This window comes from Somniosus microcephalus, chromosome 1 (assembly GCF_052327205.1).
Source record: "Somniosus microcephalus isolate GS21.2 chromosome 1, FLI_Smic_1.0, whole genome shotgun sequence".
In the NCBI taxonomy this organism is placed as follows: domain Eukaryota; kingdom Metazoa; phylum Chordata; class Chondrichthyes; order Squaliformes; family Somniosidae; genus Somniosus; species Somniosus microcephalus.
Genome location: NC_140987.1, coordinates 404,318,945 through 404,345,416, shown reverse-complemented (window position 1 = coordinate 404,345,416; position 26,472 = coordinate 404,318,945). Strand labels below are relative to the sequence as shown.

General features: G+C 46.5%; 1 protein-coding gene across 4 annotated transcripts in view; it reads right to left on the bottom strand.

Annotated features, from left to right (window-relative positions):
- Positions 1-614: 614 nt before the first annotated feature.
- Positions 615-26,472, bottom strand: part of LOC147125153 (glycerophosphodiester phosphodiesterase 2-like) — a 181,621-nt gene continuing 155,763 nt past the window's right edge. For 3 of the 4 annotated variants that reach the window (XM_085998271.1, XM_085998274.1, XM_085998277.1), the window contains 2 exons: positions 25,707-25,732; positions 5,884-12,754 (listed from right to left, as the gene is read on the bottom strand). In XM_085998271.1, the coding sequence (XP_085854397.1) occupies positions 12,669-12,754; positions 25,707-25,732 (112 nt within the window). In that variant the 3' untranslated portion in view covers positions 5,884-12,668. The other variant, XM_085998272.1, reaches the window with a different exon arrangement.

Below are 26,472 nucleotides of genomic sequence, written 5' to 3'. Positions count from 1 at the left end.
TGCCAGCTTCCCAAGCAGCAGCCACGATGCCTTTATCCTGCGGCAGAGTACTGTGCATGACATGTTCGAGGCACAGCCTCCCCCAAGAGGATGGCTACTCGGGGACAAAGGCTATCCTTTGTGTACCTGGCTCATGACCCCGCTCCGCGCGCCCAGGACCGCTGCTGAAGAGGCTTACAACGAGAGCCATCAAACCACCCGCAACATCATCGAGCAAACTATTGGGGTCCTCAAGCAGTGGTCCCGCTGCCTTGATCGCTCCGGAGGAGCTCTCCAGTATTCGCCGGACCGGGTCTCCCAATTTGTGGTAGTTTGCTGCATGCTACACAACCTGGCTATCCGCAGGACTCAGGCACTGCCACCTGACGTTGGAGCAGCACCTCAGGAGGAGGAGCAGGAGGAGCATGAGGAGGAGGAGGAGGAGCAGGAGTACGTTCCCAGGAGGGAGCGACCAGGGCCAAGGGCCGCGCGACGCCACCTTATTACACGGTACTTCTAAGCCCCCTGTCAGGGAATGCCTTGGGGCCATGAGGGAAGATGAATGCAGCCGCTCCGCAAGCCCTCAGCCGGCAAAGCCAACAAACACTAAGAAGAACAACCATGGAGACTGCATGAATAAAGATAACTATTTATTACACAAAAATGAAAACCCCTTCCCACATGAATCCCCAAAAACAATCATCGGGCCCCACAAAAAGCCCAACAAATGACTCGCTCCCACAAACTGGGGAGGAGTCACTCCACATTTGAACAACCCGGGCCTCAACCTCGGCCTAACGCAAAAAATAAGCCCACGAACCAAACAACCATGGGCAAAAGAAAGATGGCAACTGCCATATAAAATGAAAGCTGGCCACACCCTCTACTGAGTGGCCCGCGAGGGCGAGACCTTGCCCAGCCTTTTGCCTCCCCTGCCCGGCCTGCTGCTCCTTCGCAAGCTCTGCCCAGTGGCTGCTGCGAGGCTGGGGGAAGGCGCCTGAGGCTCAGATGTCCTTCCGCCACATGCCGCTGGGGGGCGGCCTACACGGCCTTTGGGCCTCGAGGGGCCGTCTGCTGAGTGGCGCACCTGAGCCTGGCCAACATCAGCTCCAGCCGCTTGCCCTTGACGCCCCAGTGGGGGAATGGCGGCGACGGATGGCGCAATGTGGGCCAGCTGGCGTCTGGGATGCGCTGGCTGGTGCTGTGGCGCGCTGGCACTCGGCCGGGCCCGCACTGCAGGATCCGCAACAATCAGCCGAGGGGCGGCTCGCTGGGATGCTCCAGCGCGGCGGCTGCCCTGGCGATGCCTGCCTGAGACAGCGCGTGTGGCAGCAGTGAGTGCCCCTGTTGTCCTGGTGTGCGCCCGCATCACACCCGCCAGGGTCTTGACGGCATCAGCCAGCATGCGGCCACTCGCGGAAGTTGATGCCCCGAACTCGCGCACACTGGTCGCCAGCGACTCGATGGCCTCAGGCATGCGCCCCACCACGCTCATGAGCTCCGTGTGGCGCTGGTCCGAATCCTCGGCCATCTTATCCAGCTTCCGCGCCTCCTCCGAGGTGAAGGTGTCCGGACTGGATTCGCGACTCTCCCGCTGGGGAGGAGGGGACCGAAGTAGGGGAACCTTGCCACGTTGGTGGCGGCGAGTGTGCCGATCAACAGCACACCCCTCTGATCCTTCCCCCCTTTGGGGGGAAGGCCGCGGGCCACGCGCACGGCTCCTGGGTGGCTGGACGCCACTGGTCCCAGAAGCTGCATTCCCCTGCGACAGCTCGTCCAGGCACTTGTCCAGTGAGGACGTGTCAAGCATTTCGTCCTCTCCTGCGGGGCCTGAGTGTTCCACCGATGGTCCAGCTTGCTGTTGCTCCTCCTCCTCCTGCTCGGAGGGGCTGTCACTGGCAGCTTCAGGGTCCTGGTCGTCACCAGCTGAAAGCAGGAATGCACAAGAGTAGCTTCAGAGTGAGGAGACGGCGTCAGCGAGGGAGTTAGGACTGGTGGCATTCAGCGCATTGGTGGGACAGTGGCAAAGGAGGTAGCTCGGATGCGCAAGTGCGACGCGAGAGGGCCAAAAGGCGAGGTCCTTACCATTGCCGGGCAGTGGAGGCTCGGCTACTCCGCACGCTGTGGGGACGATCAGCCGGGCTCCCATGAGCACACACACGCGCTCCTCCAGCCGAGTGAGCTTCTGCAGCTTGGCGCGTCCTCCCCTGGCCCTGGCACGGGCCTGGCGATTATAGGCAACTTTAGCCTGCAAGAGAAAGGACGGGCTGTAAGTGCGCAGTGTAGCCCTGATGTAGTGTGCACTGCCTCCCATGGTGGAATAGCTTGGCCAGAGTGTAGCCCTGATGTAGTGTGCACTGCCTCCCATGGTGGAATAGCTTGGCTAGAGTGTAGAGTGCAGAATGGCCAATTGATGCTCATGCCTGTCCCAATGCTGCTGGCTGAGGGCTGGCCATTAGGACTTTGAGCTCCCTTTGCCCATCATGTCAGGTGTACATGCAAGAATGAGGAGGAGACTGGAAAGGGTACTCACCCTGACAATCCTGGTCAGGTCGTTGTATTTTTTACGACATTGTTTGTGGGTCCTGGGGGCATCGTCGGTGAACGTCACCCTGTGGGCGATCTGCTTCCAGGCTCTGGTGTAATCGTGGTGGGTCGGATTCCTCCCGCTCTCTGGGAACAAGATCCTGCGCCTCTGCTCCAGAGCTGTGACCATTATTTCCAGATCACCCTCTGAGAAGCGCAGGGCACGCTCACGGGCCTTCTCTGGCGTTGCCATGACTCCCTGGGGCTGAGCAGCAGTGTTGAGGCCTCTTTGCAAGGCTGCAGTGTGCAGGGCGTGGCAGCAGACCAATTCGTCCCTTCCCCCTTTAAGAGCTGGTCGGCGCCACGGGGTCTGCTGTCAATCAAAAAATGACCGCACCCGCGCTGCGCCCCGCCTGGGCGCTATCCCTCTGGACCGCCGGCTTAGCGCCTAAAGATAGTAGTGGAACGCCTCTTTTAGCGCTCCAACAACCTCTTAGGGCGAAGCCACTGAATTTCCGGCAACGGGGCGCAACTGACGGGCGGGCGCTAACTTCGGGCGGGCGCTAAGGTTAGCGCCCCAAAACTGGCTATACTGAAATTCTAGGCCCTAAACTGTCAGTTCTAGGACCTCTGCTTTTCTTGATAAATAATGACTTGGATGTGGGTGTACAGGGCACAATTTCAAAATTTGCAGATGACACAAAACTTGGAAGTATAGTAAACAGTGAGAAGAATAGTGATAGACTTCAAGAGGACATGGACAAGCTGGTGGAATGGGCGGACACGTGGCAGATGAAATTTAATGCAGAAAAGTGCGAAGTGATACATTTTGGTAGAAAGAATGAGAGAGGAAATATAAACTAAAGGGTACAATCCTAAAGTGGGTGCATGAACAGAGAGACCTAGGGGTATATGTACACAAATCATTGAAGGTGGCATGGCAGGTTGAGAAAGTAGTTAAAAAAGCTTATGGGATCCTGGGCTTCATGAATACAGGTATAGAGTACAAAAGCATGGAAATTGTGATGAACCTTCATAAAACACTGGTTCGGCCTCAACTGGAGTATTGTGTCCAATTCTGGGCACCGCACTTTAGGAAGAATGTGAAGGCCTTAGAGAGGTGCAGAAAAGATTTACGAGAATGATTCTAGGGATGAGGATAGACTGGAGAAGCTGGGGTTGTTCTCCTTAGAGCAAAGAAGAGTGAGAGGAGATTTGATAGAGGTGTTCAAAATCATGAGTAGTCTGGACAGAGTAGATAGAGAGAAACTGTTCCCATTGGCAGAAGGGTCGCGAACCAGAGGACATAGATTTAGGATGATTGGCAAAAGAACCAAAGGTGACATAAGAAAAAACTTTTTTACGCAGCGAGTGGTTAGGATCTGGAATGCACTGCCTGAAAGGGTGTTGGAGGCAGACTCAATCATGGCTTTCAAAAGGGAGTTGGATAAGTACCTGAAGGAAAAAAATTTGCAGGACTACAGGGAAAGGGCGGGGGAGTGAGACTAGCTGAAGTGCTTTTGCAAAGAGCCGGCATGGGCTCGATGGGCCGAATGGCCTTCTTCTGTGCTGTAACCATTCTTTGATTCTATCAGGAAGGGAGGAGGCTCAAGCTGTATTGGGGTATGCTATCAGGGAGGGAAGTGGGTCCTTCTTGGTTGGGGTGCACTTGTATGAGGGAGACAGGACTGAATAGCTTAGGGATTTGCTATCAGGCAGAGAATCAGGATCCAGATTTTAGGATTTTAAAAATAATACTTTTTATTTTATAAACCACACTGAGATGAGAGGCAGGTACATTTAATTCATTTTTAAAGAAGTTTTTCAAAAACTGTAGGCACAATTTTTCTTTGACCTCTACCTTCAACCCTCAGTGGCCACTATCCAGTTCCTGTGACATTATGCAGTCAAAGGATTATATCAGTACAGAGAAATGTTGCCTCCAAAGATTAATCACACTGTAGCATTCTCAGTATTTTCTTGCATGTTAACTTCTGCAATAGAGAAACAATAAACAAATTATGAAAGGGTAAAGAGATTTTTGGCAGAAACCAAACACAACAGCTTAATTCTTACATTGGAGAAAGTTGGAGGAAGTTCTGGCTCATCCATGACTTGATACTGGACAAGCAATCTGACAGAATAGAGGTAGCTATGAAGTCACGGATGGTGGCAGAGGTAAGGTTGGCTGTTGTCACAAAGAAGCTGACCCCACGCCTACAGATATTGCACACCCGATGAACTAAGAATTAAAAACAATGGATGAGGACTAACTGAAAGCATAATTTAGGTGCTATAATCAGTCCATTACAGAGACAGAAACAGTTCACTGCAGGGGATGAGTCAACATTGTCCCCATCCAATGGTGGTGTCCCTGTTGCAGAGCAAAGTTATGCTATTGACCATACTCCAGTTCCACATTAATGGAGAGGAAGCCCCTGTGATTCATGAAGGCAGTGGGTCCAAGTGAAGAAACCAGTGGAGAAACATGGGTACAGTCAATGACACCCTTTACTTGGTGGAACCTTGCAATCTGTGCAAAACCCAGAGTGCTATCCTGCTGCTTTCAGTTATCCATAGAGAAAGTGATTAATGTGTTTGCTGTAGTAAACATGGCATCAGTCACCTGCTAAATGCAAGCATGAACTGACCAATGTTACTGATGTCTCCTGTAACAGACTGGAAGGAACAGCAGGCAAAGAAGTTCAGGGTTGCAGTTAACTTGACTGTAACAGGCAATGCAGTGCGAGTTGTGGCAGTTGGTTGTAGGTGATGTTGCAGGAGGTGACACAACTCTACCACAGTCTCCCAAGCAAAGCAAAGCCTCCTTGTGCACTGCTCCTCAGAGAACTGCAAGTATATTGTCCTGGGCTTATAAACTCTGTTGGGAAGGTAAGGATTCCTGTGAGCATCATTCCATCTATTTGGTCTATCTGCAGCTGTTTGCTCCTTCCTCCTGCTGCTTCTGTTCCTCTTTTTGCCAGAGTGGGATTGCCAGAAGGGCGCCATGAAGAAAAAGTGCATTGCTAGAAGCCTACATAAGAGTTCAGAATGTTCTCCAGCAACTAAAAGCACTTTGAAATCATCCAAGTAGCAAAAATCATTAATACTGGAAATTTTGGGGGACATTTTGCTTGTATTTTACTTACGAGCAGCTGAGGATCCCTTTAAATATTGCTCAAAATGGCCACCTCTCAACTTGTACCACCCATGGTTTGTGGGCAGGAACAGGAACTGGTGGTAGCAATGCATTCAGAGACAAAAGTTGCATTGGGGAGATCATAACTATATCATCTGACACTGATTTAACTTTACAAATGAGTCCCCCACCTGTTTCCGGCAGAAGCTCTTGCTGTCCAAATTGAGGTTGACCTGAAAATCAGAATGAGTGGACAACAAATGGTAAGTAAAACATAGAAACATAGAAACATAGAAGATAGGAACAGGAGTAGGCCATTTGGCCCCTCGAGCCTGCTCCGCCATTCAATGAGATCATGGCTGATCGTCCAAATTAAGTACCCTGTTCCTGCCTTCTCTCCATATCCCTTGATCCCTTTAGTCTTAAGAAATATATCCAACTCCTTCTTGAATATATTTAATGAATTGGCCTCCACTGCCTTCTGTGGTAGAGAATTCCATAGGTTCACCACTCTCTGGATGAAGAAATTCCTCCTCATCTCTGTCCTAAATGGCTTACCCTTTATCCTTGGACTGTGACCCCTGGTTCTGGACTTCCCGACCATCGTGAACATCCTTCCAGCATCTAGTCTGTCTAGTCCTGTTAGAATTTTATAAGTTTCGATGAGATCCCCTCTTAATCTTCTAAACTCCAGCGAGTATAAGCCCAATCGACCCAATCTCTCCTCATACGTCATACCTGCCATCCCAGGTATCAGCCTGGCGAATCTTCGCTGCACTCCTTCCATGGCAAGAACATCCTTCCTCAGATAAGGCGACCAAAACTGCACACAATACTCCAGATGTGGTCTCACCAAGGCCCTGTACAACTGCAGCAAGACATCCTTGTTCCTGTACTCAAACCCTCTCACTACGAAGGCCAACATACCATTTGCCTTCTTAACCGCCTGCTGCACCTGCATGCTTACTTTCAGCGACTGGTGCACAAGGACGCCCAGGTCTCGTTGCACTTCCCCTTCTCCCAATCTATTGCCATTCAGATAATAATCTGCCTTCTTGTTTTTGACACCAAAGTTGATAACCTCGCATTTATCCACGTTATATTGCATCTGCCATGCTTCTGCCCAATCACCCAACCTGTCCAGATTATACTGGAGTTTATCGGTATCCTCCTCACAACACACACGCCCACCCAGCTTTGTGTCATCTGCAAACTTGGAGATATTACATCTAGTTCCCTCATCCAGATCATTAATATATATTGTGAATAGCTGGGGTCCAAGGACCGATCCCTGCGGTACCCCACTAGTCACTGCCTGCCACTCGGAAAAAGAGCCGTTTATTCCAACTCTTTGCTTTCTGTCCGCCAACCAGTTCTCTATCCAAGTCAATACCTTGCCCCCAATCCCATGTGCCTTAATTTTACACGCTAATCTCTTATGCGGGACCTTATCGAAAGCCTTTTGAAAATCCAAATACACCACATCCACTGGTTCTCCCTTATCTATTTTACCAGTTACATCCTCAAAAAATTCCAGTAGATTAGTCAAGCACGATTTACCTTTTGTAAATCCATGTTGACTTTGTCCGATCCGGTCACTTTTTTCCAAGTGCTCTGCTATTACATCCTTTATAATGGACTCTAGCATTTTCCCCACTACCGATGTCAGGCTTACCGGTCTGTAATTCCCCGTTTTCTCTCTACCACCCTTTTTGAACAGTGGGGTAACATTAGCTACCCGCCAATCCATGGGTACTGTTCCAGAGTCTATCGAATTTTGGAAGATGACCAGCAATGCATCTACTATTTCTAGGGCTACTTCCTTAAGTACCCTAGGATGTAGATTATCAGGCCCTGGGAATTTGTCGGCCCTCAATCCCATCAATTTCCCTAACACCATTTCCCTGCAAATACTGATTTCTATCAGTTCCTCCTTGTCATTAGACCCTATGTTCCCGGACATCTTTGGGAGGTTATTTGTGTCCTCCTTTGTGAAGCCAGACCAAAGTATGTATTTAATTGGTCTGCCATTTTTTTGTTCTCCATTATAAATTCCCCTGATCCTGACTGCAAGGGACCTACGCGTGACTTCACCAATCTTTTTCTCTTCACATATCTATAAAAGCTTTTACAGTAAGTTTTTATGTTCCCTTGCAAGCTTACTCTCATATTCTATTTCCCCCCTCTTAATTAATCCCTTTGTCCTCCTTTGTTGAATCCGAAACTGCTCCCAATCCTCAAGTTTACTGCTTTTTCTGGCCAATTTATATGTCCTCTCCTTGGATCTTATGCTATCCCTAATTTCCCTTGTTAGCCACGGTTGAGTCACCTTTTTTGTTTTATTTTCATGCCAAATTGGGATGAACAAATTCTGTAGTTCATCCATGCGATCTTTGAATGTTTGCCATTGCCCATCTACCGTCAACCCTTTGAGTGTCATTCCCCAATCAATCCTACCCAACTCACACCTCATACCATCGTAGTCCCCTTTATTTAAATTCATGACCCTAGTCTCTGAGTCAACTATTTCACTCTCCATCTTAATGAAGAATTCTATCATATTATGATCGCTCTGACCCAAGGGGCCTCGCACAACAAGATTGTTAATTAATCCTTTCTCATTACATAATACCCAGTCTAAGATGGCCTGATCTCCAGTTGGTTCCTCGACATATTGGTCCAGGAAACCATCCCGTATACACTCCAGGAATTCCTCCTCAACAGTATTGTTACTAATTTGGTTAGCCCAATCTATATGTAGATTAAAGTCACCCATGATAACTGCTGTGCCCTTATTGCACGTTTCTCTAATTTCCCATTTAATGCCATCCCCGACCTCCGCATTACTGTTTGGAGGTCTATATACCACTCCCACTAACGTTTTCTGCCCCTTGGTATTTTTCAGTTCTACCCATACAGATTCTACATCATCAGAGCTAATATCCTTCCTTTCAATTGTGTTAAACCCCTCTTTAACCAGCAATGCTGCCCAACCTCCTTTTCCTTTTTGCCTATCTTTCCTGAATATTGAATACCCCGGGATATTGAGTTCCCAGCCTTGGCCACCCTGGAGCCATGTTTCCGTAATCCCAATCATATCATATTCGTTTACCTCTATTTGTGCAGCTAATTCATCCACCTTATTACGAATGCTCCTTGCATTACGACACAAAGCCTTCAGGCTTGTTTTTTTAACTCTCCTAGAATTATTATTTACTGTGGCCATGTATGATTTAAACCCTTGATTTCTCTGCCTGCCACTTTTGTTTTTCTCCTTCCTGTCTTTTGCTTTTATCCTTGTTTCCCTTTCCTCTGTCTCTCTGCTCAGGTTCCCAACCCCCTGCCATTTTAGTTTAAACCCTCCCCCAGAGCATTAGCAAACACTCCCCCTAGGACATCGGTCCCGGCCCGGCTCAGGTGCAAACCATCCGTTTTGTACTGGTCCCACCTCCCCCAGAACCAGTTCCAATGTCCCAGAAATTTGAATCCCTCCCCCTTGCACCATTCCTCTAGCCACATATTCATCTGAAATATCTTTCTATTTCTACTCTGACTAGCATGTGGCACTGGTAGTAATCCTGAGATTACTACCTTTGAGGTCCTATTTTTTAATTTACCTCCTAACCCTATATTCAGCTTTTAGGACCTCATCCTGGTTTTTACCTATATTGTTGGTACCTATATGCACCACGACACCCTCCCCTTCCAAAATGTTCTGCAGCCGCTCTGAGACATCCTTGACCCTTGCACCAGGGAGGCAACACACCATCCTGGAGTCTCGTTTGCGGCCACAGAAACGCCTATCTATTCCCCTTACAATAGAATCCCCTATCACAATAGCTCTCCCAGTCTTTTTTCTCCCGTTCTGTGCAGCAGAACCACCCCTGGTGCCAGGAAGTTGGCTGCCTTAATTAAATCTTCAATTCTACTTGTAATTTTGGTCCCGCTACTGTCCCTATTTTTAGGTGGAAATAGGGCAGTAGGGACATGCAAATTGCTCTCCCATCTCTGATTGTTTGCCATAGCTCTGTGGCTTTGCTAGCTCCTCTTCACAGCTGGGAAGTGTGCTGGTCACTCTTTAAAGTGCTCATCATGATCATAATTTATCTATTGAGTAAAAATTACTCAGCAGATATATTATTAACTCACTGAGCATTTTGAAAAATGAACAACAGCCTTCCCAACATCAAAGAATAGTCAGCCAGCACAGAGGTACTGTTGCAAAAAGCCAGAAGGGAGTAGATTGAGGGGAAGAGGGGCAGGCTGATTGAGAGGAGCAAGTAATCGGGAAAGTGTGAGGGCAGGAGGTTAAGGGTGATGGTGAAGGGGGGGGGGGGAAGAGGGGAAAAGGAGAGAGGAACAAGGAAATGGTGAGGGATCCAAGGAGGTTAGGTTCACCTGGGAGGTATGGGGAGATTGAAATGGTGGTCAAGGGCAACAGTGATGGGAGGGGAGGAAGTTGGAAATGGTGAAGGAGGAGAGGGCAACAAGAAGGGAAGAGGAAGATGGAAATGGTGAGGGGAGAAGAAGAGGGGAATGGTGAGGGTGGCGAGAGGCAACAGTAAGGGTAGGGGATGAGAGGGAAGAGAGGGTTAATGGGAAAAGGATAACGGGACAAAGAAGGGCGAGAGAGAGGAAGAAAGGAAAAAGAAGAGAGCAAGAAGTGAAAGGGTGAAGAACAAGGAGTGGAAGGGTGAAAATAATACAAGAGGTGGAGGGCATGGGGAGCACCAATGGTAAAACACACATCAGGAAATGAACAGTAATAGAGACAGCAGAGAGAATTATATTATAGAATTTACTGCACAGAAACAGGCCATTCAGCCCAAATGGTCTATTCTGGTGTTTTAAGTTCGACATGATCCTCCTCCCACCCCTCTTCATCTAGCCCTATCAGCATATCCTTCTATTCCGTTCTCCCTAATGCTTATCTAGCTTCCCCTTAAATGAATGGAACAGTGACTGGTGAGGGGTTAATATGTGATAACAATGAAGCACTGCAAACAGTGGAGACAAGAACAAATGCAGTAAGGAAATAAAAATGAGGAGAGACACACACACACAGGAATTCAAAGATAACACAGGCAGCTAACATAATGTATTCAATTACTTACCATGAGCAACCAGCTAAAAACTTAATTTTTTAGGTGTTTAAATGGATTACATGTATCTAATTTTCAATTGGGGCAAGAGAAGTGTTAAGCAGTTTGGGCTGCTGCCATCTCTGTGACTCCAAAAATCCAATGACAGAATCTCAGTACACTACAAAATTCTGGAAATTGTACTTTTGATTTTTTTTCCATGACAGGAGATGGAAAGAGGAGGGAGGAGAGGGAAAAGGTGAAGAGGTGGGAGGGGACAGGGTGAGGAGGAGAGTAGAAGAGTAGAAGAGAAGGAATGGGGTGGATATGATAGGAGAGGTGGGTAGAGGAAAGGAGAGGAGGGAGGGAGAAGAGAAAAGGGAAAGATGAGAAGAGGAGTGATGGGCAAAAAAGAAGAGGGGGAGGAGTTATGATGGGGAGAAAGGTGGAGAAGTGGAGGAGAGGGGGGTGGAGTGGAGGAGAGGGGTGGGGTGGAGGAGAGGTGAGGGGAGCGGAGGGATGGAGGAGGGGAAGAACAGCAGAGGATATGGTGATGGGGGGGTGAGAAAGAGAGGGGAAAAATGGAAGGGAGGGGAGAGAATGAAGTGAGGGAAAATGGAGGGGAGGAAGAGAGGCGGAGTGGAAAGGTCAAATGGAAGTGATGGGAAAGGGGCAAGGTGGGGATTTGCCCCTTCCAGGTGAGCCGGTGCTGTGTCTAGTGCACACTAGCTTTTTTGGTTGGTGTTTGGTTTAAGGCATTGGTTATTTATTGGCCGATGGGAGAACTTCATTTAGAGTCTGTCATTGCAATGTTGAGCACTTTTAATACTTTCAGGATGGGCTATTATTGCTCCTGAAATGTATATTCATTGTTAGTCAGTACTGACTTTGTTCCACTTTCTCCGATGTGATCCTGGCCCTGTTTTTTTTAAATGCCGCAGTTGTCCGTGGTTGCCAACTGGTTTCTTTCAGTTTCTTACAAAACTTACTTTTTGATTTCTGTTCCAGTTATTACTGCAGAGAAGGTTAAGGAGTAATTTAAGAAAGGTGTTCAAAATTATAAAGAATTTTAATACAGTCAATAAGGAGAAGCTGTTTCTGCTTGCAGGAGGTCGGTAATCAGAGGACACAGGTTTAAGGTAATTGGCAAAAGAACCAGAGGGGAGATGAGGACATCGTTTTTTATGCAGCAAGTTGTTATGATTTGGAATGCACTACCTGAAAGGGTGGTGGAAGCAGATTCAATAGTTTCAAAAGGGAATTGAATATATACTTGAAAAGAAAAAATATGCAGGGCTATGGGGAAAGAGCAGGGGAATGGGACTAATTGGACAGCGCTTTCAAAAAGCCAGCACAGGCACGATGGGCTGAATGGCCTCCTTCTGTGCTGTATGATTCTAATCTTTGATTCCTCTAATGTGTTTCTTAAATGGAACAATTTTTCACATTTTTTTTGCTTCTTTATTGCAGAGGTGGTTTTTTATTTGTTTGCTTCCGGTGGCTCAGTCACGTAACCTTATGTCACTATTATGATTACAGCACCACTGACAAGTGCAATACTTTGAAATGTTGCCACCGTGGAGCATTTTTAATATATAATAGATAATACAACTGTTGGGATATTGGGTAGAGCTGCAGACAAGTTCATGTACCACTGCATATGCATTGTAAGGAACTCTTTTTATATGTCATACCCGAGGCCATTGGGTTTCAGTTTTCACAGGAAAACAAACTGAATTGCAAAATGTGATCTCAAAACACTTATAAATATCCTGAAATCTAATGTAACAAAAATGAATTTAGCTTATTCACTCGCCTTGATGCAGTGGTCTTGGTCATAGGTCTTTCTTTATTCAGGGCTGTTTTTCAGCTGTTCATTGCTTTTTGAAGGTATTTTGTCAGCTTTTCCAAGTTTTGTAGGTCGGCACACAGGAGGGCAATTGTTACGGATGCTGAGATAGCCCTACCTCTACACTCAACTCGTGTTCTATCTTGATCACCAGAAAAATAAAACTCACGGCTATGTGCACTATGAAGAGAACAGGAGAAATACAGTAAAAGAGAAAGCTAAAAACAAGAGAAAGACAGGGGAAGGGATAAGAAAGAGGAGAGAATAATATATTAATGTCAATGCCATACATGAAGCCCCCATGATGGGAAGAGCTCACTGCTTTTGACCTTCTGCTGACATGAGATGATGCATCAGGTATATAGCTTGTGACTGAAAATCTCACACTTAGGATTTACCCAATGTTGACAGTCCTTTATAGCCAAAATGTATGTAACATAATGAGAAATGCATTATTTTATGAGATGTAAACAAGGATCATTGCCATACCATTCACCAGGCTTACATGATGGAATCTAATCGAAGTGTTTGGGTGGTTTATATGATGAATAACAGATACCTGATTTACAGACTGGAATCTAATCGAGAGGTTTGGATGGATTTTATATAGAAATAGGAGGATAGAGCAGCTTGTAAGAATTCGCAATAATTTACAGTTCTGAAGATTAATTTTTTTGATGAAAGAATCCCTGGGCATTGTGCTTTTAAATTTCCAGGGATAAAAATGGCTGTCACCACATGGCCGAAGACAAAGGACAATGCTTTGTTTACAAAGCAATTGAATGCTATTAGCATTTGTTTGTATATCGAGTGGATACATCTAAACTGCAGAAGAGACTTTTGTATCTTGAATGGGATCCGTTTAAGAACTGAATGGGTTTTTAAATCACCCAGCACTGGACAATAGGGCTGTTGCATTCTCTTTTGTTTCAGCCCAGGGAGCTCCGGAAGACACATTAACCCAGTCTAACCACTCTGAGTTAGCCAATCACAGCTTTCTCTTGTGTATTGGACCCTTTGGGCGGGGAATTTTGCACACAGCCCTTGCAGGGCAGAACGGCAGGACCTCACCAGGTATAAAAGATAGCTGCTGAGAAGCTATCACTCTCTTTGCTCTCTTTACTTCGCTGGACCACAGGTGAGCAGGGTGTTCTGACTCCTCAACAAGGCAACCTAGCAGGAGTTTGGGTGGTGATTTGAGGGTAATTGCTAAGATTGTTTAAATAACATTGTAGTCATTTTATCCCTCGTTTTCGCCGTCTGCAAACCCCTGTTATATAGTTTTACTGTAATTACTGTGTTCGTGTGATATAGTTTATTCTTTTGATTGTAGTTTATTTAGGTAATAAAACTTGATTTTTCTCTCATCCAAACCACTTGTTCCATTTTAATAGCATTAATTATAAGTTCCTCCACTCAGAACTGAAGGAGGGGTAGCGATTCGAAACCGCTGTTTGTAAATTGGTTTAGAGTGCAGCAGCAAAAGGCTGTTGACCAGGTGAATTACCGTAAGCCAGGTAAAAGGTTGGAATTGGTCAGAGCTCAGAGGCAAAGGCTGCTAGCGAGGTAAATTACCATAAACCAGTTAAAAGAAGCCCCCCCTTACAAATGGCGAGCCAGGTAGGAGTGGAGGCAGTTTTTGATTTAATAAGTGGTCTGGATCTGGAGAAAGCATCAGCTATAGTTTCTCTCGTTGTTTTCAGTATGTGGGTAGCCCTGCGGATGTTAGCGGCAGCATGTAGGCTGACCTATCAGGGTATAGGTGGCTGGGTTAGGAAGGGTGAGAAGAGGCTGCAGGAGGAGGTTAAAGATGCCAAGAATCGGGAGTCACAGCTTGAAAAATGCCAGGCGTAGGTAGAACGCCTCAGAGAGGTGTATGAGGCCAGAGCTAGTGGTATGAGGGTGCGGGAAGAGAATGCACGCCTCACACTAGAGGTCACGAAATGCCAGGCATTTATAGAGCGCCTTGTGCAGGAAGTCACAGAGGCGAGGGACAGAGAGATGAGGCTACAAGAGGAGAATGCACACCTCACCCAAGAAGCTAGCGAGGGAGAGAGCCATGCAAGAAATGAGATAGAATTCCTAAAGTACCAAATCACTGAGGCCAGGGAAAATGAGATGAGACTGCGGGAAGAGAATGCCAGGTTTGGTGAAGCAGATCATGGCCCCTGTAGGGCAGAGATAGAAAGCCTTAACGTGGCTTTAAAGGTAGCAAGGGGAATGATTTGCGTGATCAGCCCGAAGGCAGGTCAGCTGGATTTTACTGGCAGCCCAAATCAAACCGCCCCAGAGGCAACACCCAGGGAAAGGCTGGCTAGGGAATTAGAGACCCCAAGACTGCAGCCCACAGCTCTGAGTCTTGAGGAGCTCTGGCAGCGAGGAGGGGTGGACAATGGGGTGGTAGGAGAACACCAGCAGGTCCCGCTAGGCAGGCAGGGACCAGGACCAGTGTACCCCCTCCAACAACGGAGGTACGGTCCGCCCGTGAGGAGTGAGCCTGAGAATAGGAATCCTCAGCCCACAGCAAGTTCGAGTTCACAGGCAAGCACTGTGGCTTGTGTCGGGGGAGGAGCCATTCATGTTCAGAGTAAGCTGTTTAAGCCAGGGAACAGGGAAGGAGAGTTCTGGGACCCCTGTAGAGCAGGTCCAGTAGCAGAAATCCGGGACAAGGGAGGCACACAGGGGATAGTTTTGGCCCCAGACGAAAGGCAGGTCCAAAATTCCCCAGTTAAAGCCACCTGGGTGAGGGAACATGAGTTTGCTGTCCATGCAAGTTCAAGTTCACCGCCTGTAAAGACAGGCACTGTGGCCTGTTTAAAGGGACCAGCTTCTCAGCCAGCTTCTAGAGTGGTCCCCCCCATGATATGGGACCCTGGTGGGGCAGAGATAGCAATCCCTCTTGCAGGAGACATAGGGAGGGAGCTGACACCAGGTTTAAAACATAGGGAGGAAAATTTCCAGCCACCAGCAGCAGGTGGTGAGAGTATACCTGCCCCCAGCACAGGAGTGGGCAGGGAAGAGCAGACAAACCCAGAGAGAGATTTGCACCGGCAGGCTGCCAGGTACATTATACAGTGCGGGCTATTTGGACATGGGGGAGAAGGTTCCCAGCCAGCTGGGGCTGTGACCCAAGCTCAGGGTCCACCAGCCAAAGTTTCCCCCATAGAGACACCCCTCAGAAGGTCTCGGCGGGTGTCCCAGCCTAAGAAAGCATGGTCACCCACTTTACAGTGGAGTACGGCGGTCTCCCGAGCCAGGGAGAAGCCAGAGAACAGAGGCCCCCACTCAACAGCCATAAGCTGCGAGGGACCAGAGACAGGAGGCAGTCCAGCTTCGCTGCAGCCAGCAGCAACCTGCGACAGTGTCAGAGATTAGCCTGGCCGTCCGGAGACGGGCGGCATTTGTATTATAGCTATGTGTGAATATAGCGTGCTTTTAAGGTGTATTTTAAGTTTTGTTGATATAACTGGTAAGTTTAAGTGTAAAGAGTTTAAGTTTCCATGTGTACCAAATGTTTGTATTTTGGTCCGAGGTCGAGGGACCCGACCATGTTTCCACCTAAGGCAGCAGGTCAGTGAGACCTGGCTGCATGTCCTTTTAAGTTTTTGCAGGAGATTGGAAAATGAAGCAGCCATGTTCGCCCAGCCCGAGCTGGGCATCGAATGAAGATATGGAGACAGAATGTTGGGGATCACTTTGCCACTGGACAAATCCAGGAGACCCCGCAGCGATCTTCGGGAAAAACCGGACAGTGACCGGAGGAACTTGCCTACTCCTCCTACGGGGAAGAGATGGCCCCAGCTGGGTGGGGCACGACCCCCAACCCAGCACTATCCTGACCGAAGTTCACTTGCGGGAGACCTCGCTGTTGAGGAGTCATGATGGGGAAGCGCGGGCGCCTTGTCTGATAGGGACGCGTTCCCCGGGGGTGGGTGGTGATGGCCCGGGTAAGATCGTATAGAGGAGGGGGAGACCCCAGAGTCGCGTGGGTGCATTCGGGGAAGGGAGGAACTCACCCGGGGGCCCACGGGCAGTGAGGGTAAGTGTGGCTGGGAAGGATGAGTGGGTGGCCGGATCAGTGTGGGGCCAGGGAGAGCCGCCACACAGGCACCCATCATTTTCTACAGCCAGTCGAGGGTAGACGGGAGGGGGAAAGACTGGGAGTTGAGATCCCATGCTCCCCGGTCTTGGTCTGTGCTAAGGTATATTTTAAACAGGAGGGGTACCCCACCTCCACAAAAGGACAAGGGAACGGCTTGGGGCTGGCAGAGCAGGCTGGCCTGTAAATCCATTCTGCCTGTTTTAAAGTTTAAGACAATCAAAGGGGGTGGAAGGTACTTTTACTGCCCAAGTGGGAGGAGCAATGCCCACTCGAATTTCGCGACCCATCATCGGCACGTGATGATCGGGGTTCATTTAAGCATGTTGTTTAATGATTTTTTGTATTTTGTGTTGCAGCCCCAAGTTGAGCAGAGGCGTAGGATCCTCTCCATGCTTGGGACCAGTTTGTGACAACTCCAAGTTGAGCAGAGGCATAGGACCCTCTCCGTGCTTGGGATCATTTTGATTACATTGTGTAACTAAGATTGCAACATTTTGTAATAACTTATGATGTAAAAAAGTGATTGTAAATTTGGTTTACACTGTATAATTTTACAAGCGTGTAGGGGTATGAGACCCCTTATTGAAAACTGAAGTATGTGTAAGATGCCTACTGTACCATGGTTTTTTTTCTTGAATTTAAGGGGAATAGACGGGACGGGGATCAGTGGCAGATAGCTATTAGGTAAATCCAGGGGATGGTTGTTTGTGAGGGGTCAGAAATTATTGCTCATTTCTTCAAGAGGATACTGCAAGCAAGCTGGAAGTATCCAAGGGCGGACTGTAAGAATTCACAATAATTTACAGTTCTGAAGATTAATTTTTTTGATGAAAGAATCCCTGGGCATTGTGCTTTTAAATTTCCAGGGATAAAAATGGCTGTTACCGCATGGCCGAAGACAAAGGACAATGCTTTGTTTACAAAGCAATTGAATGCTATTAGCATTTGTTTGTATATCGAGTGGATACATCTAAACTGCAGAAGAGACTTTTGTATCTTGAATGGGATCCGTTTAAGAACTGAATGGGTTTTTAAATCACCCAGCACTGGACAATAGGGCTGTTGCATTCTCTTTTGTTTCAGCCCAGGGAGCTCCGGAAGACACATTAACCCAGTCTAACCACTCTGAGTTAGCCAATCACAGCTTTCTCTTGTGTATTGGACCCTTTGGGTGGGGAATTTTGCACACAGCCCTTGCAGGGCAGAACAGCAGGACCTCACCAGGTATAAAAGATAGCTGCTGAGAAGCTATCACTCTCTTTGCTCTCTTTACTTTGCTGGACCACAGGTGAGCAGGGTGTTCTGACTCCTCAACAAGGCAACCTAGCAGGAGTTTGGGGTGGTGATTTGAGGGTAATTGCTAAGATTGTTTAAATAACATTGTAGTCATTTTATCCCTCGTTTTTGCCGTCTGCAACCCCCTGTTATATAGTTTTACTGTAATTACTGTGTTCGTGTGATATAGTTTATTCTTTTGATTGTAGTTTATTTAGGTAATAAAACTTGATTTTTCTCTCATCCAAACCACTTGTTCCGTTTTAATATCATTAATTATAAGTTCCTCCACTCAGAACTGAAGGAGGGGTAGCGATTCGAAACCGCTGTTTGTAAATTGGTTTCGAGTGCAGCAGCAAAAGGCTGTTGACCAGGTGAATTACCATAAACCAGGTAAAAGGTTGGAATTGGTCAGAGCTCAGAGGCAAAGGCTGCTAGCGAGGTAAATTACCATAAACCAGTTAAAAGAAGCCCCCCCTTACAAGATGAATGCATGGCTGGAGAGATGCTGCAGGAGGGAGGGCGGGATTAAACAGAGTGGACTTGAACAGAGTGATTTATTTGAGAATTTGGAAAGAGTGGTAATTCGGAGAAGAGGGGGAAGGAGTTGTTGCTTTTTGTCTACAATACTTGTAGTCTTTTGTATTACGGGTAGATATTTAATTTCATTATCCTTAACTTAATCTAGATCAAGTAACTAGTCAGGAAACTACACTGTAAACGAAGTTACCTAATTACAAATGTAATTAAATGTAATTAAATAAAACAAGATCATATAGGGATGGGAGTGCAGGTGGTGTGTCACAACTGCAGCATGTGGGAGTTTGTGGAGAGGATTGTGATCCCAGACAACCACGTTTGCAATAAATGTCTGCATCTTGAGGAACTTCAGCTCAGAGTTTTTGAGCTGGAGTCTGAGGTGCAGACATTGCAGGGCATCAGGGATGGGGAGAGTTACCTGGACACTTGATCTAGGAGGCAGTCACAGGCCTTAGGTTAGGTAGTGGTACAGGTCTGATCAGTGGTCAGGGACAGGAGGGTGTAACTGCAACTCAGGCAGGTAAGGGGACCCCAAGTGCAGTGCTGGAGGAGACTCAGGCCTAGAAATTCGGTCGGGGCGCCAAGCTCGCCTGGGCGCCAGAATTACCGCTCCGGACGGAGCCACTTACGCCAGCCCGATATTCAGTTTCAGTGCCCCAAACGGAAGCGGGGCGCTGCTCGAGGCACCCCGCATCCCTCTTGGGGCGCTGCAACTGAATATCGCAGCGCAACGTGCCGCAGCACCACACGCTGCGGCATGGCGCGCTGCAGTACTGTAGGCCTTCCTCCCCTTCTTAAAGGGGAGGGGCCTGCACCAGCGCGATCGGAGATCGCGAGTGCCGGCAAAAGAGCCCGGCACCGAGGAGAAGTACCGGGCTCTTGGGACACAGCCGGCACTGCCGGGGTGGGGGGCTCAGGAGGCCAGGGACGGCGGCACAAGGAGGTGCTGGCAGGCGGCCAGCAAAAAAAATGGCCGCCCCGCACCTCCCCTTTAATTAGCGCCACTACCGCCGCAGGTAGGCCCCCCTGAACCGGTCGCAAATTGCAACCAGCGTTACAGCGGGGGGCGCGACCAAATATCGCAATCGGGGCGGTAGCGGGGCGCTGCGCACACCGATGACGTCATCGGTGGCGGTGCAGCACTACAGGCTAACGCCGCCATTAGCGCCCCGCTAAATTTCGTGGGAGGCATGGCCAGTGGTGCTAAACCCACTAAGTGCACTCTTTGGGCGCTAACTGGTGGCGCAGCCCACCAAATTTCATGGCCTCAGTCTTTGCCCGAAAATGGCCCAGAAATTCAGATCTCCACGGGTGAGTAAGCACGGGGTGCTCACCCGTAAGCCCAATGGAAGTGCCGGTTTCCTGCATGCACGGCGCATGCGCGGGAAACCGGCACTTCCGTTCCCCTGAAAGGAGGGGTTAAGAGGTCGAACACGAGAGGCTGCGCGTGCACATCGAACTTGCGTTTTTTTTACAGGTTTTCCTGGGAGGGTAAGTCTCCAGGAGTTAGACATGTAAAAAGCAGGCGTAAAGCCTGCTTTTTACAAGGTAAGTGGTGAATTAATTAAAATTAAAACATTTTTTCCACAGGTTTATTATTTTTAAATACTTTAAAGCAAGGTAAGTTTATTTTTAGCCCCGTTAGAAAATAAATTAATTTTTTTCCAAAATTTAAATTATTGTTTAAAATATTTATTTCATGTCATTTATACTTTATTTAAAAATTGTGATGATTTTTAAAATTTATTTGAAGATTTAGTGATGTTTTGGGGCCGTAGTATTTATAAGTTTTGACAGCTCTTCCTGTCAATTTTATGAATGGAGCATTCCCTGCTCCGATTGGCTCCCCGTGGCCCACGTGATCCTAGGGGGTGCATCGAACTAACTGCGCCCCTGGGATATGCAAGTACTGCGCGCCGGCAGCTGGACCAGGCCCTGGATCGGAATCCCACGTGGGCCCACAGGTCAACGGCCGGTGCACAAGGTAAGTGCAGGTCGGGGGCTTGCACCCGCGGGAAGCCCCCAACCCGAATTTCTGGGCCATTGTCTGTATTGTTACCTGAGCCACATGCAAATTGGCATAGGGACAAACACATTAGAGGTTTAAATGTGTGGCTCAAAGAGTGGTGTGGGAGGAAGGGGTTTCAGTTTATGGGGCACTGGCAGCAGTACTGAGGAAGGAGGGAGCTGTTCTGTTGGAATGGGCTCCACTTAAACTGGGCTGGGACCAGTGTCCTGGCAAACCGAATAACGAGGGCAGTAGACAGGGCTTTTATCTAATGAAGGGGGTGGTGGGAGGATTCAGGAAAGAGTAAATTTAAAAGCAGCAAGAGAAATGTCAAGGCTCTAGAGCAGAGTAGAGTTTTGGGTAAAAATAAGCAGAGTGGGTCAGGAAGGGACAGAGAGTAACAAAGGTAATAAGGCATCAGTGACTTAGGTGACATCAGGGAAAATAGAAATAAGTCAAAGTTAAAGGCACTATATTTGAATGCGTGAAGCATTCGCAACAAAAAAATGAATTAATAGCGCAGATGGAAATTAACAGGTTTGATCTAAAAGCCATAACAGAGACATGGTTGCATAGTGGCCAAGGTTGGGAACTAAATATTCCAGGATACTTAACTTTTAGAAGAGATAGGCAAAATGGAAAAGGAGGAGGGGTAGCCCTGATAATAAAGGATGGGATAAAGACAGTAGAGAGAAAGGATCTTAGCTCAGAAAATCAAGAAGTAGAATCAGTTTGGGTGGAGCTAAGAAACAGCAAAGGGCAGAAAACATTGGTGGGATTTGTTTATAGGCCCCCAAACAGTAGTTGTAATGTAGAGCAGAGTGTAAATTAGGAAATTAGAGGTGTATGTAACAAGGGTAATACAGTAATCTTGGGGGACTTTAATCTACATATAGACTGGGCAAACCAAATTTGCAGTAATAGTGTGGAGGACAAATTCATGGAATGTATGCAAGATAGTTTTCTAGATCAGTATGTTGAGGAACCAACTAGGGAACAGGCTATTTTAGATCTAGTATTGTGCAATGAGAAAGCGTTAATTAATAACCTTGTAGTAAAGGGGCCTTTAGGGAAGAGTGACCATAATATAATAGAATTTTGTATTGAGTTTGAAAGTGATTTAGTTAAATCCGAAACTAGGGTCTTAAAACTAAACAAAGCAAACTACGTAGGTATGAAGGGCGAGTTGGCTAAGGTAGATTGGGAAACTACATTAAAAGGTATGATGGTCGACAAGCAATGGCTAGCATTTAAAGAATGAATACATAATTTTCAACAAATTCTTTTAACACACAAAAACCCCACAGGAAAAGTGGTCCAATTGTGGCTAACAAGAGAAGTTAAAGATAGTATTAGATCAAAGGAAGAGGCTTATAATGTTGCCAAAAAGAGTAGTAAGCCTGAGGATTGGGAGGATTTTAAAATTCAGCAAAGGAGGACCAAGAAATTGATAAAGAAAGGAAAAATAGAATATGAGAGTAAACTAACGAGAGACATATAAACAAACTGTAAAAGCTTCTATAGGTATGTAAAAAGGAAAAGATTAGCGAAAGTAAATGTGGGTCCCTTACAGGCTGAGACAGGAGAAATTATAATGGGGAATAAGGAAATGGCAGAGAAATTAAACAAATACTTTCTATCTGTCTTCACGGGAAGAAGAGGCAAAAAACTTCCCGGAAATAGTGCTGAACCAATGCTCTAGCGAGAATGAGGAACTGAAATAAATTAGTATTAGTAAAAAAAAAGTACTGGAGAAATTAATTCCACTGAAAGCCGATAAATCCCCTGGACCTGATGGCCTACACCCTAGGGTTTTGAAAGACGTGGCTATAGAGATAGTGGATGCATTGGTTGTCATTTTCAAAAATTCCATAGATTCTAGAACGGCTCCTGCAGATTGGAAGGTAGCAAATGTAACCCCACTATTTAAGAAAGGAGGGAGAGAGAAAACGGGGAACTACAGACCAGTTAGCCTGACATCAGTAGTAGGGAAAATGCTAGAATCTATTACTAAGGATGTGATAACAGGGCACTTAGAAATAATAAAAGGATTGGGCAGAGTATACACAGATTTATAAAAGGGAAATCGTATTTGACAAATCTGTTAGTCGAGTTTTTTGAGGTTGTAACTAGCAGAATAGATAAGGGGGGACCAGTGGATGTGGTGTATTTGGATTTTCAGAAGGCATTTGATAAGGTGCCACACAAGAGGTTATTAAACAAAATTAGGGCCTCAGCTATTCACAATCTACATCAATGATTTGGATGAGGGGACCAAATATATCCAAGTTTGCTGATGATACAAAGCTGGGTGGGAATGTAAGTTGTGAGGACGATGCAAGGAGGTTTCAAGGGGATATAGACAGGCTAAGTGAATGGGCAAGAAAATGGCAAATAGAATATAATGTGGAGAAATGTGAAGTTATTCATTTTGGTAGGAAAAATAGAAAAGCAGAGTATTTTTTAAATGGTGAGAGATTGGGAAATGTTAGTGTTCAGAGGGACCTGAGTGTCCTTGTACACGAATCACTGAAAGTTAACATGCAGGTACAGCAAGCTATTAGGAAAGCAAATGGTATGTTGGCCTTTATTACAAGAGGATTTGAGTTTAAGAGTAAAGACGTCTTACTGCAATTATAGAGAGCCCTGGTGAAATCACACGTGGAGTATTGTGTACAGTTTTGGTCTCCTTACCTAAGGAAGGATATACTTGCCATAGAGGGAGTGCAATGAAGGTTCACAAGACTGGTTCCTGGGATGGGGGGATTGTCCTACAAGGAGAGACTGAATAGACTAGGCCTATATTCTCTAGAGTTTAGAAGAATGAGAGGTGATCTCATTGAAACATACAAAATTCTTACAGGGCTTGACAGGGTAGATGAAGGGAGGATGTTTCCCCTGGCTGGGGAGTCTAGAACCAGGGATAACAGTCTCAGAATAAGGGGTCGGCCATTTAGAACTGAGATGAAGAGAAATTTCTTCACTCAGAGGGTGGTGAATCTTTGGAATTCTCTACTCCAGAGAACTGTGAAGGCTCAGTCATTGAGTTAACAGTCATGTGGACAAGTCTGGATTCATTAAGGAAAGCCAGCACGGATTTGTTAAAGGCAAATCCTGTTTAACCAACTTGATCGAGTTTTTTGATGAGGTAACAGAAAGGGCTGATGCGGGCAATGCGGTTGACGTGGTATACATGGACTTCCAAAAGTGTTTGATAAAGTGCCACATAATAGGCTTGCCAGCAAAGTTGAAGCCCGTGAAATAAAAGGGACAGTGGCAGCATGGATACGAAATTAGCTAAGTGACAGGAAACAGAGAGTAGTGATGAATGGTTGTTTTTCGGACTGGAGGTAGGTATACAGTGGTGTTCCCCAGAGGTCAGAACTAGGACCACTGCTTTTCTTGATATATATTAATGACTTGGACTTGGGTGTACAGGTGTACCAATTTCAAAATTTGCAGATGACACAAAACTTGGAAGCATAGTGAAGTGTGGAGGATAGTGATAGACTTCAAGAAGACATAGGCAGGCTGGTGAACTGGGCGGACACGTGGCAGATGAAATTTAACACAGAAAAGTGCGAAGTGATACATTTTGGTAGGAAAGAATGAGGAGAGGCAATATAAACTAAAGCGTACAATCCTAAATGGGTTGAATGAACATAGAGACCTGGGGGTATATGTGCACAAATCGTTGAAGGTGGCAGGGCAGGTTGAGAAAGTGGTTAAAAAAGCATACGGGATCCTGGGCTTCATAAATAGAGGTATAGAGTACAAAAGCAAGGAAGTTATGATGAACCTTTATAAAACACTGGTTTGGCCTCAACTAGAGTATTGTATCCAATTCTGGGCACCGCACTTTAGGAAGGATGTCAAGGCCTTAGAGAGTGTGCAGAAAAGATTTACGAGAATGATTCCAGGGATGAAGGACTTCAGTTACGTGGATAGACTAGAGAAGCTGGGGTTGTTCTCCTTAGAGCAGAGAAGGTTGAGAGGAGGTTTGATAGAGGTGTTCAAAATCATGAGGGGTCTAGACAGAGTAGATAGAGAGAAACTGTTCCCATTGGCAGAAGGGTCGCGAACCAGAGGACACAGATTTAAGGTGATTGGCAAAAGAACCAGAGGAAAAACTTTTTTAGGCAGCGAGTGGTTAGGATCTGGAATGCACTGCCTGAAAGGGTGTTGGAGGCAGACTCAATCGTGGCTTTCAAAAGGGAATTGGATAAGTACCTGAAGGAAGAAAATTTGTTGGGCTACCTGGAAAAGGCGGGGGAGTGGGACTAGCTGAAGTGCTCTTGCAGAGATCCAGCACGGGCTTGATGGGCCGAATGGCCTCCTTCTGTGCTGTAACCATTCTATGATTATATATTGAATAACAGATACACATGAGTGAGTGATAGGATGGAATATAATCGAGTGGTACAATAGTTTATACATGGAGTTGTGGCAAAGCCACCAAAGAGACTCTCACAGTAACTTGTACAATTGTCTTTAATCATTATTGTTACCTTTTAATGTTTGCCCTGTTTAAACAGCGCGGGATTGATAAAATCGCGATCTGAAGCGATGACGTCATCACGTGGGTCACATGACGTTCCCAACGGCGGGAAACGTGATGACGTCATGACATCAGGGCTGGAGGGCGTTTCCAGTTAGTCCTCGTGGAGTGAGCTAGTGTACAGACCTGTTTGGAGTTTCTCCTGCGTTTTTGTTTTGTAATACTTTCAGTGCATTAAACTAAGTTTGTTAACTACCAGTTTAGTTCACAGTGTTTGTAATGAATACTAGGGAGTGATTTGCTGGCTGAAATCTAACCAAGGGTTTGGATAGGGTAGATTCCATGATCCTGAGTTCTTAGTGGGGAAGCCATGCTTGAAAGGAGCATAGGTTAAAGATGGGGCTACAGCACTAGTTCCTACTTTCTGGCCTCCAGTACCTGTGAGCTTGGATCCCTGGTGCAAGAGTAGGAATGCAGAATTTACCCTATAGATTGATGGTGGTAGGGCATGAGCTACTGGCTGAAATCTAATCATGATATATATATAAAAATTTTGTATGGAATAATAAATGACCAAGAGTAACAAAGTGGACTCTAACTGAGGAGCTTTCAGTTTGGGAAATAATCGCCATGAACAGTGCCAGCAGTATCACTCTGCATCATAGCCCACTGGCATAATGTACCACCCCACCATAAAAGATTATTTTACCTCCTTGTATCATTCTGTGTCTTGACCTGTGAAAAAAGAAACAAATGTTAATCCTTCAGCACCTAAATAATATCCATAGGCATAAACCATGCATGCCTTGCACAAGGACTGGTCTCATGAACACATCCTCCCCACCTGATATTACTCAATTTGAGTTTCAATAGCTCTCTCTATGGATCAATGTGAAAATGCACCATACCAACCAGGAAGGTCCAGGGTATGTACTGAGTAAGCCAATTTCAACTGGAACTGTAGTAGGGATGCTAGAGGTGACTCAGCACCCACGGCATCAGAAAAGAAAAATTAGCCACGTTTCCCACTTTTGTTCACTATCCAGTGATTGCTGCTGGAAAGCGGATGTTTAATGAGGGAAGAATTGGGTTTGGCTGAGATGCACAATGTGATTGAACAGCCTGCCAAGTGCCAATACTCATTAGCAGTAATGGAAGCGGGGGGGGGGGGGGGTGCTAAGGCAACTCCTTTCGTGTTTTGGATCCATCACTGTAAACAAGATATAGAGGGGTCTCACAGTGGCACCATGAATTAGAAAACCAAGACATGGTGTCAGAAATTAGGGGTACCTAAACAATATACGGTTATGCGAATGAAATTGTGACGCGAATAATACTGTGCTTAGATGATTGTATTAGAGCTTGAGATAAAGTGTCTTCAGACTTGTATTAGAATAGCTGGATAGATGCTTAGAATTTGCCTATGTTTTCAATTCCCTGTGGATGTTGTAACATTCCACAGTGGCAGTCACATA